Here is a 12679-nt window from a genome sequence, read left to right on the forward strand (position 1 = left end):
AACAGTTGGGATGTGAAATAAAAATGTACAAACATATCTATAAACACTGGAAAAGTCAGAGATATGGGTTGGCTTATGTCATAAACGAACCCTCTCGGACCAATACTGTTACAGTGACTACTAAGCTGTAAACTTCCTGATAAAAGTTGAACTTACTGGACTCTGTGTGGCCTTTGGTACAAGGAGGAGCAACAGCCCTCAGGGTGTGGAGTGAGTATATAACCAGACATGTATCCAAGAATAGGTCTGACAGAACGTGTGCCTGTGGGTGCAATGAAGTGCTATTAAGTTTTGCTTGGATAACTCAGAAACAAGCTTAAGGTGAAGAAAGCTATTGTTTAGTATGACTCTGGGTGTATGTTCTGAAATTATTTTTGTTCATGGTCACATTAACAACTAACTGACATTGTCTCTGTGTGCTGATTTCAGGAATTACATGACAGAAGCCAAGTGAAAGCCGTGACAAGGGCAAAGTCTGTCTCTCAAGAGATGGTGAGAAAATAAAAAGACGACCCACGTACTTTGTAAATTCCATTCTATAATAACTGTTTCTCTGACATTTTGCTTTCCTTGTAGGATGTGAGGATGTTAGAGATCCCTGCTGAGCTGTCCGCCAGACTCCACAGCACAGCAGGTTATAGTCATAAAAAAATCAAACTACAGAATCTATATGAAGAAGTCACAATATGAACATAAACAGTACTAACAATTTTGGTGGATCCATTCATCCAATGAAGCTTGTGAATGCACTTGTGCCTCTTTCTCACAGGGCAGAAGCAGGGATCAGGAGTCACAGAGGTCTCACCTCCACAGGTGAAAGCAGAACATAAGCTCAACCTGCCTCTTGATGTTGACAGCTACCCATTCTCACGCTATGCCAAGTCTGTATTAAAGGTGAGTAAAATATGAGCTCCCTAACATCACATCCGAAAGCATTACATTGACTTACAATAATTTAATCACCTCACCTCAGTCTTAAATCCTCTCATCTGACTTGGGCTCTGGAGGCAACAAGCAATCTATCAGGACCAAGGTATCTAGATATTTAGTTAAAGACATCCTTTCTGTGGCAGTCATTGTTTACAAAAGCAGTTAATTCTTTTAATTAAAACATAGAACACCTTGTGGATATTTAGACAATGGGACCTTTTTTTAAAAAAAAAAGGAATACTCATGTTAAAAGTATTTAAATAATAAAATAAATCAGGACAACTCCAGTTTTATGATGTAATCGCCAAATATTAGAAAAAATTTTTTTGACACACTTCTATAAAAATTTACCATGCAAAGAAGTCCACTCGTGCATGCATGTACTGAAAAAACATTAGCTACATTTATTGTTCGTACTCGTGTCTCCCTCAGGATACATGGTGCCAGCCTCAGGGATATCCCCTTCAGAAACCCCTTACAGCTCAAGAACCTGAAGATGCCAGAACTGCTTTGGAGATTTACAAACTGGTATTTTGAATTCATTAGAGTCTATGTGGCATTAAATACATTAAATATGATCTTTTGTCGTTAACTTAATTTTTTGTTTCATATCGTGTCTTTACAGATTTTGCATTTCACAGGAGATGTAGATATTAGCAGCTGGCAGGAGCAAATTTTAGGCAACTACATAGTGGAGAAAGGCCAAAGCCTGCCAGCCTTGAGGGATGAGATCCTGGTCCAGCTGGTTTACCATACTTGGAGCCTGAAGGAGGAGCAGCAAAGCCTGAGGGGCTGGTTGCTGATGGCCTGCTGCCTAAGTGCTTTCACACCATCACCATCACTGGACAAACATCTACTCAAGTAGGCGATGCAAAAATGAAAAGTAACCGTAACTCGAATATTGTGTTTTGAAAAATTTGGGGGAGTTGACATGCTGATGTCCCTATCACCCTATCAAATGAAGGGACAGATCTGTTGGTTTGAAGTCACCTCAAGGCGACTGTTGTTGTGATTTGGAGTTAGTACTCACATCATCTTTAGATAATACACATAGGCTCTTGACTTTATGCATAATGATGTCACATTCAGTCCTGTGGAAAGTTGTGTATTTAAAATATACACATTACCCTTAGCCATTACTGGCTACTCTGGCATGAATGACTCTAAATAACTTTATGGTAAATAACACAATATAGGCAAAAAAAATAATGTGAAAGATTCCACATTAAAATGTTTTAGTTCAACATAAATTTGAGGATATTTAACCGTTCGTCAGATTTTATTTAATGATGTCGTATGAAATTATAATGTTCTCTTCATGCAGCTGAAGCTGTGCAGGTCTGAGATCAGCAGCTTTCCTAAACACCAAACTGAGTTACCGTTTATGCTCTATATAGTGACAAAGTTATATAATGATCATTAATCCCTTTGATGTTATTTCTTTACCTTTATTTAAAAGAAAAAAAACAGCTTTCACAAAAGCTTTCACTGACACTACATCATGTGATACTTCGGCCTTTGTACTTTTGTACTCATCAGTTAACTTTGGAGTTACTATAATGAGTGAACATGCAGGGTAATTTGTCTGTTGTCAGTGGATGGTGCTGAGGTTTGAATCTTGGGGTAGCTGCTATAATCACATAGAGAAAGGTGTTTAGGTGGGGTTTACTTAACTTTATAGTTAAGTGGGAAGCTTTGCGGAGGAAACCTGGTCTTGTTAGGAGATACAACATGCATCCCACTTTGGATGGAGCAGCTCTCATTTCTAGAAATCTGGCCAGATTTATTAAACCCCCAAAACATGACTATCCAGAGTTGGAACCAGGAAGCAGAGTTGCAGTCTTACATGCCTCTCTTCAGCTTCTCCTGTTATCCACCTAAAACCCCATCCCCTTAGAGACTGTGTCAGCTTCCAAACAGACAAAAAACAAACTAAAAACCAGCAAAAAAAGAGACTTAAACATAAAAAAAATTACAAAGAAAGAACAATACAGCATCCTCAACAGCGCCAAAGAGTAAAACAGTACAATGTGGATTATTAAACATTAGGCCTCTCTCTTCCAAGTCTCTGTTAGTACATGAGTTAATAATTGATCAATAAGTTGATTTACTCTGCCTTACAGAAACCTGGTTACAGCAGGATGATTATGTTAGTTTAAATGAATCAACACCCCCGAGTCATTCTAACTAATCAACCAAAGACCAAGACAGATTTTCAACCCTTTCACACATACTGGTCACTACAGTGGACAGCTATTCAAAGGCTGTTTTCTTGTATTTGTGTCAGTGTTGATGGTATTAGTGATGGGTCGGTCGTGAACGAAATGGCTCTTAGAGCCGGGTCTTTGACGTGAACGACGCGAGCCGGCTCCTTATCGCGAGCCGTGGGTTTTTTTTCTCTTTCTCTCTCTCTCTCGCACTTTTTTCCGCTTCACTCCGCACGCGAGCCTTGTGCTTTACGCTGGGCAGAGGGGGGAGGGGCGGTAGTTACACTCAGTAGCACAGGAACAGAGCAGGAGGGGGAGAGAGAGAGAAAGAGAGCCAGGGTCAACAACGTCCCATTAGAAAGGTATAGTAATCATCCACAACTATTTTCAGTTGCAGATGATAAAGGATTCAGAAAGTGTATTCATGCAGGCCCATATGACAGAGAATGTGCATCTTCTTTTTGTTTTCATATTGTAATTTATATTTAATTGTGTTGTGGTTTGCAGTGTTTTGTGTTCACTTTAAATTTGTAAAAGGAAAAAGCTGAAAATTTAAATAGTTAAAAGTTGAAATGTGAATAGTTTATTTTTGTATTATATGATTTATTTATTACATGTCATGTGGAGTGAATAAATAAAAGTATATTTATGGTGGCCCCTAGAGACAAAGCACATACGAACTTCAAATCACATACGAACCCTGAAGCACGTACAAACTCCAAAACACGTAAAAACACGTAAAAACTCCAAAGCACGTAAATACACGTACAAACTCCAAAACACGTAAAAACTCAGAAGCACATAAAAACTCAAAACACGTACAAAAGACAACAGAAGTGCTCCAGGATGCTAGGGGGCAGTGTGGAGCTTTTGTTACCTAGTGGCTACACAAGCCAGCAAGTACCAACGACTGGATTTGGTGTGTGGTAGTAAGAGGTAAATGAACTTTTTAAAAAAAATTTGACTATATATGAATGCTTTTGTATAAATACACAAACAATACACATATGCTTTCATGCTTTCAATTGTGTAATTTAAGTGATCTAGGTAGCTCTGTTTTGGAAGTTCAGTTCATGCTAGAAATGTGTTTTGGAGTTTGTACGTGTTTTGTCTCTAGGGGCCACCGCATATATTTATATATAAATATATATAAATAAAACCACTTTCTTTCTACATTAGTAATTCCTTTTGTGCATAAATTTATATTATTGCTAATAATAAATTAATTAAAGCAACAAAACAATCTGAAGAGCCGGTTCGGAGCCGAAAGAGCACATGAACCACTGCATTGGACACTGATGTGACACTTTATACCTGCCACCCAGTCAAAACGTATGTTGTCCACCTAAGTGGACATGTAAAAAATTGTTTGAAAAGTACATATTTTAAAAAAGAAATGAAGTTCAAAAATCTTTTTTCATGCCTAAAGATAAATAAAACTACTTAAGAAAAATATTCCTGAATTAGCTTGTCATAATTCGTGCATGAAAGGGTTAATTCATTTGAAAGCCTGATGCTTGCTTAGCTTTTTCCACCCTAGTTGGAAAACTCAAGAAAACAGTCGGGATTTGTAGCTGTAGAAATAAAATTGAATTGACTCTGTTATTGTCAGTCTGCTCCAGGATAACGATGTCCCACTTCTGCTGATTTTGTCAAATGTTTTTATGAGCCTTGCCTTCAAATGAATATATCTAAGACTAAAGAGTGATTTCAGGAGATTTTATTTTTATTAAAATTCACATTGCAGAATATGTTCAAAGTTATAAATCTCTTGGAAAAAACCTGCACATAAAACTTGCAGTTACTAACATGGACTTACAACAACATCCATCCATCCATCCATTCGCTTCCACTTATCCTTTTCAGGGTCGCAGGGGGGCGCTGGAGCCTATCCCAGCTGTCATAGGGCGAAAGGCGGGGTACACCCTGGACAGGTCGCCAGTCTGTCGCAGGGCTAACACATAGGGACAGACAACCATTCACACTCACACCTAGTGGCAATTTGGATTATCCAATTAACCTATCCCCACAAGCTGCATGTCTTTGGACGGTGGGAGGAAGCCAGAGTACCCGGAGAGAACCCACGCAAACACGGGGAGAACATGCAAACTCCACACAGAAAGACCCCGGTCTGATGGTGGAATTGAACTCAGGACCTTCTTGCTGTGAGGCAACAGTGCTAACCACCGTGCCACCGTGCTGCCTTGATAAAACTGTGATGATTTAATTTGATTGTTCTTTCCTTTATGATACTTATCTGTAAAGAACAGAAACAATCAAATTGTTAACAGCCTGATTGTCAAACCACAGCTGAACCAAGCATCTCTGTATACCACACAGTTAGTGGTTGGCTGGTTCAATTTTCCTTGACAGTTCACACCCATTGCACAGTAAGTTTCAGTTTCTTCTTTCTGGGTAAAGATTTCATTTGACTTTGAGGCTTCATTCTAATATTGTACAGTCTTTACCTTACAATAAAAAGCACCTAGAGAGAAGCTATATAAATAAAATTAACTAAATTTAAGTCAATCGTTGGTGACTTTGTTAGTGTTATAAAATATGTTCATTTTCACCAGACCTGATGCCTCTGCCAAATTTTTGTAGTTCTTGAGCATATTGTAGCCCTCTAATAAGGGATTCGTTTTTGTAAAAAATTAAATAAAATGGCAATATTAAGAATAATAAGCAATAATAGTATGGAACGCCAGGACTGCCATAATGAATTAATTAAATACACCATTAAATAATTAATTAAATGTGGCAATAATTAATTAAAATTGGAATTAATTAATTAAATAAATAGTTATGACACATGTAATTAATTAATTATTGACACATTTAATTAATTATTTATGTATTTCACATTTTAATTAATTATTGACACATGTAATTAATTAATTATTGACACATTTAATTAATTATTTATGTATTTCACATTTTAATTAATTATTGACACATTTCATTAATTATTGACACATTTAATTAATTATTTAATGATATATTTATTTATTTCATTTTGGCAGTCCTGACGCCTGGCTCTCGTCATGAAATAATTTTATCTGTCAGCCTCACCCATCAAACTCAGGGGGCGGGGTTAACGCTGCCCATGCAGCTTCTCTAACATTTGATTGGTTGCCGTGCAAAGTAAGTCAAAACAGGTCGATCCTAGAAAATCGATTGCTTGTGTAGACTTGGGGCAGCCAGTTATCCCAGAATGCAGATCAAATCACAAGCAGCAATGGTGGTGGTGTAGTTTTAAAATACCCCGTTTTTCTGTCACCAGCTACACTTTTAACAGTGTTTTAGCCGCGAATGTCGCGACGTATGTCTGGTCAGGTTGTCAACATAGAACATGTTTGCAAAAGTGCTCAGATGTTTTCAGAGATTTCACTAGCTCTGCTAACAGTTAGCATGCAGAGTGCACCGAGGGGGTTACGTTAACCGGTTTGTTTACATATTCCACTCTCCGTGTTCCACATGTTGCATTCGCAGATTCTCATTTTCACCGAACGATCGTCTCTTTCCGCCTGGTCTTGTGTCTCTGTGCTTCTGTAACATAAAGAACGAGCTGACATTTTTCTCACGAAACCAGCGATCAGCTCAGCAGACCCTCAGTTTACCTGCATGCATCCTCCTCCTCATCTGTCAGCTGTTTAACACCTGCTGCTAATTCAAGAAACACGCCTAGTTACCTGGTGATAGTCACAGTTTAACTGGGCAGCCGGTGCTCGATATAACGCAATGTCAGCGCATTTTTCTGCACAAGATAAGTAAATATAGTGTTTTCCCCGAGCGCAGAGCTGCTGGAGCTCGTTTCCTTACAGAGCACTTTATAGGCGAACAGCTTTATCAGCGGCTGATGTCCAATCACCGGCACACAGCTTTCAAACCTCAGCTGAGTTTTAGCTCTCAGTGGTTAAACGCTGGACTTCATTCACTCAGGTTCTGTCTGTCGGGTCACGTTTACTTCGCTGTTTTATTTACAACTGAGCAAATCGGTTTGGCTGAGGTTAAAGTTACGTTTCATAACTGCATAGTTTCACAGACGTTTAATGGTTCACTGGCACATGTGTTAGACTGAACTATCATCTAAATATCATCTGTTTTTTAATAGTTATTCAACTGTATTCTAAGCACCAGCTGTCTGTTAGAATGTGATTTTTTTTCTCTCTCTGTTGGCAGAGGTATAAAAATGCGCAGGAAAATCTGACATGCATGGCGAACTTCACCGACGATATTTAGGGAGGAATAAACACACATCAAACATAAATGAACCATTTGTCTGTCTCCATAATTGAGAGAATTTTCTCTTCTTATGTCAACACTCTCTCTCTTTTTTTTTTCTTTTTTTTTGCTTTTTCGGTCATGTTATGTTTACCTGTCAAAGGCTTGTTACAAACTATGAAACACATTGTGCAGACTTCTGGATGTTAGAAGAAAACTAATACTGCTCATGAATGAGACTAAAGGCAGGAAGGTGTCCTTTAAAACTAAACATGTTAATAGGACCTCCCTGTTTATATCATAGTTTATGATATAGCACGTGTATTTCAGTAATAGCCTGCTGAGGCCACTATACGTGCTGGCCTCATATCAAATGTGAAGGCAGACTGAGTCTATGTTTGACGTTTTTTATATCTAATCTTCCTTTTCAAACATTTAAACAGCAGCGAGTCTGCAGCTGAGGGAATACAAATTCAAATTGTCGGAACAGGTTTGCTCGTTTCTTGGATTCATTTGGTGATTTATTAAATGTATAACTGTTATTCTAATCTGCTGCTGAGTCTCTTACACTTTTCTTTATGCTGTATATTTTCACGTCTCTGGAATAGTTGGCAGTTAGATAGTCAGCTGGGAAACTTTGTGTTAACTCATGGAGCTGAGGATATCGTGGATATGCTGACCTCGCTGCGTGGTGTACAGAGCGAGGTCAGCATGATTAATATTCACAATAAAAATATTAGCCGAACATCATGAAGTCTGTATGTGTTTCATAGTGTCGAACAACCTTTGTACAGTTAAAGCCAGCAGTTACTACATGACGGAAACACCAACGTTATCTCTTTTATGTGTTTATACACAGGTCACGCTGATTACTGAACAAAAACCCAAAGATCAGATGTTAAACAGATTTATTTGCTCTCTCTCCTCCTTAAACATGTTTTTAATGTTAGTTATAATTCAGAATTGGCGACTGAAACACGTAGGACACATAAGAACATCAGGAAATAAAACATCGATAAATATAACCTCAGTAAAAGAAGTCAGCGGGGGTTACTACAGCTGTGTACCGGGGCCTGCGCTTTGTCGGTGGGACTGCTTGCGAGGCGAGTGGGTCTATCCCACGCTTTGCCGTGAGACTGGGCAGACATCTCCGAAATCATCGAAACACTTTTGCAAAGAGGCTGTATCTTGACAAACCGACCAGACACATGAAGATTAAACCACTACATTCTCGGCTAAAAAAATATTAAAACGGTATTTGGTAACACACAAACAGGGTTTTTCAAAGCTCAGTTCTGTTAGCTTCCACATGCCGGTTGTTGTGTGCTAGAAACAATGGCCACCAGGCCAAAGCAATGGTTTTGACTCGATCAGCGTTAACCCCGCCCCCTGAGTTTGATGGGTGAGGCTGACAGATAAAATTATTTCATGATGAGAGCCAGGCGTCAGGACTGCCAAAATGAAATAAATAAATATATCATTAAATAATTAATTAAATGTGTCAATAATTAATGAAATGTGTCAATAATTAATTAAAATGTGAAATACATAAATAATTAATTAAATGTGTCAATAATTAATTAATTAAATGTGTCAATAATTAATTAAAATGTGAAATACATAAATAATTAATTAAATGTGTCAATAATTAATTAATTGCATGTGTCATAACTATTTATTTAATTAATTAATTCCAATTTTAATTAATTATTGCCACATTTAATTAATTATTTAATGGTGTATTTAATTAATTCATTATGGCAGTCCTGGCGTTCCATATAATAGGGCCCTTGGCAGATCTTAAGGTATACTGCAGTATGGGGTTGGTAGAGTTGAGGCATTTCCTGTAGTCACTGGGATGTCTTGCACCCTGTCTTCTAATGTGGCTGTAGCAAAAACAAGTTACTTCCCACTTACTGTGTCCGCTAGGTAGTGTACAACAACACATAATATTATAAGTCATGCTGTTGCATATGTAAGAAAACATCAATATAGCTTTGTTAGAACAAAACTTGAATAAATTAACTAGCAATATGTCCATGGTGTACCTTGCCTCTTGCTCCAGATGGCTCCAGCCCCTTATATATATATTTAAGCATGCCATAAGCAACTCATTCCATAACTTCATGGAATGGATTTCTATGCTGGAATCTAAGCCTTACATCACAGAGCACAATTCCCAGCATTAGATGCAGTGCTTCAAAGCACACTGCCACTGGACTCTACAGCAGTGGATACATGTTCTCTGAAATGATGAATGACACTGTGTCTGACAATCTGATGAATGAGATGCCAGAAAAACAGTATTTGTCTAAACGCATTGTGCATGGGAACACTTTGGGGATAGACCCTTCCTGTTCCAACATGTCTGCGCACCAGTGTACCATGCAAGGTCCATATAGACAAGGGTGAGTTTGGTGTGGAAGAACTGCACTGGCCTGCACAGAGTCCTGATCTCAACCCTATAGAACACCAAAAGGATGAATTAGAGCAGAGAGTGCAAGCCAGGCCTTCTCATCCAACATCAATGTCTGACCTCACAAATGCACTTTTGGAAGAATGGTCAGAAAATTCTCATTAACACATTTATAAACCTTGTGGAAAGCCTTCCCAGAGCAGTTTAAAGCTGCAAAAGATGTGCCGAGATCATATTAAACTCAATGAATTAAGAATGGGATGTCACTCAATTTCATGTGTGTGTGAATGAATTTGTGAAAAATTTATCCAGGACGCATTTGCAATTTCAGTTGAGCGTGCTGAGTATGGTGCTAACACAGCAAGAAGCTGTGTTAGCACCATACTCACAGAGTAAAACTCGCTTCACTTTGGACAGTGATTCTGATCATCAAGTACTTTCTTGTTCATGACAGGTTTGAGCTTTGGTTGTTCCTGAACATCCTAACCATTTTTTGTTCATCTGAGGGTGACAGTTTGGATCTTCTTCAGACTTTTGCAAAGTGGTGGCACATCTTATTTACAACTGACGAACATGCTCGGATAAATTATTTGAGCCTGATTGTATAATTTTGACTCTGTGTTGATTTAAGAAAATACCAAATAAAACTGGAACGCATTTTTGCACCTGATTTTTATTTTTTTTAAATCAAAGAACAGTTCAAAGAAATCATTAAAAGCCTAAAATTATGATGTCATTCACGTCCATGATGATGAAGGTATTTAAACTTCAGACCATAATCATAACTTCCTCTGTCGCATCAGCTTAAACGACTATGAGACTGCAGCACATGACAAATAAACTTGCTTCCCAGTACTTTTTATTAAACTGTCAGATTTTGTTACTCAGTCACTGAATGGTGTTCTAGATTGTTACGACCCACTTTAACCCCTGCAGGTATGTATCTGACTATGGTCCAGGGGAGTACCGTTCACTGTGCCAACATAAACTGCTGACATCTATGAAGCTTCCATCCACCTGCCGGATGTACCCACCCACCGAGCTGGAATGGACATCCAACCAGAGAAAGGGAACCATGTTGGTAGACGTTCACACCTACAATGGTGAGACTAACTGAACATTTCCATTTTTGTACCATGAAACTGGATCAGTGGGCCTAAAGGCAGTGCAAAAATATCAGCTTTAATAAACTCACAACACCATTTGGCGTTTTATTTCAGATGAGAAGTTTGTAACTGAAGTGGAGTCTTGGACCACAGGAGAGCAGCTAGCGTCGTGGATTCTTCATTTCAGGTATAAGTTGTAAACATATGTGATTTCCCCCACTTTGCTAACTAATGTTTGCATTTACATGCATCTTCCTTAAAATTTTGTGTAATGTGTTGTTTTGTGCCATAGAGGTGTTTCGGAAGTGGTACAGGGCTGGTCAGTGTCTCTTTTTTCAATCGATGACGGCTGGTCTGATTTAGCTGGCTCAGATTTTGTCATGGATCTGCTGGCTGGAGCTGAAGCTGAAGTGCTCCCACCAGAAGGGACTCCCACCTCTACTAACTCTGATTACCTGTTCAGCAACCAGGGAGATAGGTAAAATAGTGAACAATTGTTTGGGGGTTTGTTTGTTTCATTTTCTTGGAGGGTCGGGGGCATCTTTTAAAGAATCCAGTGGCACTTATGACAACTGTTTTTCTATAGGATGTTAACAACCGATCAAGATGACTTTATACCACCAGCACCACCCATACAAGCTCCTGGTCTACCTCCTTTTGAAGGAAACCAGTGGAGAAGAGATTATCCACAGGAAGGTAAGTATTATATGGTGAAATTTTAGTACACTAGTTATCTAATTAACACCGTCAGGAAGACCAAACAGAGCCATCTACTAATGTAAATATTTAGCTATAGTTTGTCTCTTAGGAATTAACCACTTTCAGTTTAATGTTATTTATTTATATAGTACCAAATCACAACAGCTGAATCAAGGTGCTTTATATTGTAAGGTTAATACCCTACAATAAAACAGAGAAAACGGAGGCAATTCCAACAACAGATGACTCCCTATGAGCAAGCACTTTGGCAACAGTGTGAAGGAAAAACTCCCTTTTAACCAGAAGAAACCTCTGTCAGAACCAGGCTCAGGGAGGGGCGGCTATCTGCTACAACCATTTCTGGTTGAAGGGGGTAAGACAGGACAAAGATATCAGTTAGAGAAACATTCTACAAAAAAAGACCTATAATTTTAATTTATGTTTTGTTGTGTTTCCCACTATGACTTCACATGTGATTGGCTGCTTCCAGTAATGGCAGCAACATGATAATATCAGATCATGCAAGGAACGGCTGTCTGCAAGTGCACACAGGCACAGTTCATTACTTGTCTCACCAGAAAGATTTTTTATTTTCTAGACCATGCAGTCCATCTAGCTCTAAATGTGTCCACATAGCATTTCAGAAAATGTTTCACTAAACATGATAATGATATATAAAAGAACTGACGACAACAAAAAACTGCCACAAAAAATACAAGTGAGATAGTAAGCTTTATTTTGCAACCATCACTTTAAACCAGCAGATAGGTTGTCCTCCCTCTGTCTCTATCTATATCTATTATGGCTGGGGGATAACAAGTATGTCCACACTAATTATTTAATATTGAATAGACATCACACTGCAAAAAGATCTATACTAGTGCTGGGGCTGCACGGTGCTAACGCGTTAATTAGCTAAACATGCTAACACGTTGACGCCGTGCAGCCCCACGCACGGGGTGATCCGCATTAACTCACTAACAGAGATTTGCCACATGCGGTTATGGCATTAACAAGATTAACGCTGACAGCACTAATCTATACACTACAAACCAAAATACATTCAGAAAAGTTAGGTGTGTGAAACAGTGGCTCCC

At 38.5% G+C, this 12679-nt stretch overlaps 1 protein-coding gene across 1 annotated transcript in view; it reads left to right on the top strand.

Moving 5' to 3' along the window:
- LOC146662928 (unconventional myosin-XVB-like) overlaps positions 1 to 12679 on the top strand; it is a 71866-nt gene that overhangs the window by 20718 nt on the left and 38469 nt on the right. The window contains exons 3-11 of the mRNA XM_085415504.1: positions 430 to 492; positions 577 to 634; positions 770 to 894; positions 1363 to 1458; positions 1556 to 1791; positions 10714 to 10880; positions 10998 to 11070; positions 11176 to 11361; positions 11470 to 11579. Coding sequence (XP_085271630.1) covers positions 430 to 492; positions 577 to 634; positions 770 to 894; positions 1363 to 1458; positions 1556 to 1791; positions 10714 to 10880; positions 10998 to 11070; positions 11176 to 11361; positions 11470 to 11579 — 1114 coding nt within the window. The remainder of the gene's footprint in view (positions 1 to 429; positions 493 to 576; positions 635 to 769; positions 895 to 1362; positions 1459 to 1555; positions 1792 to 10713; positions 10881 to 10997; positions 11071 to 11175; positions 11362 to 11469; positions 11580 to 12679) is intronic.

The sequence above is a fragment of the Rhamphochromis longiceps genome, linkage group LG8, assembly GCF_057381845.1.
Source record: "Rhamphochromis longiceps isolate RC_006_pf linkage group LG8, R_longiceps_female_GT1.1, whole genome shotgun sequence".
Classification (NCBI taxonomy): domain Eukaryota; kingdom Metazoa; phylum Chordata; class Actinopteri; order Cichliformes; family Cichlidae; genus Rhamphochromis; species Rhamphochromis longiceps.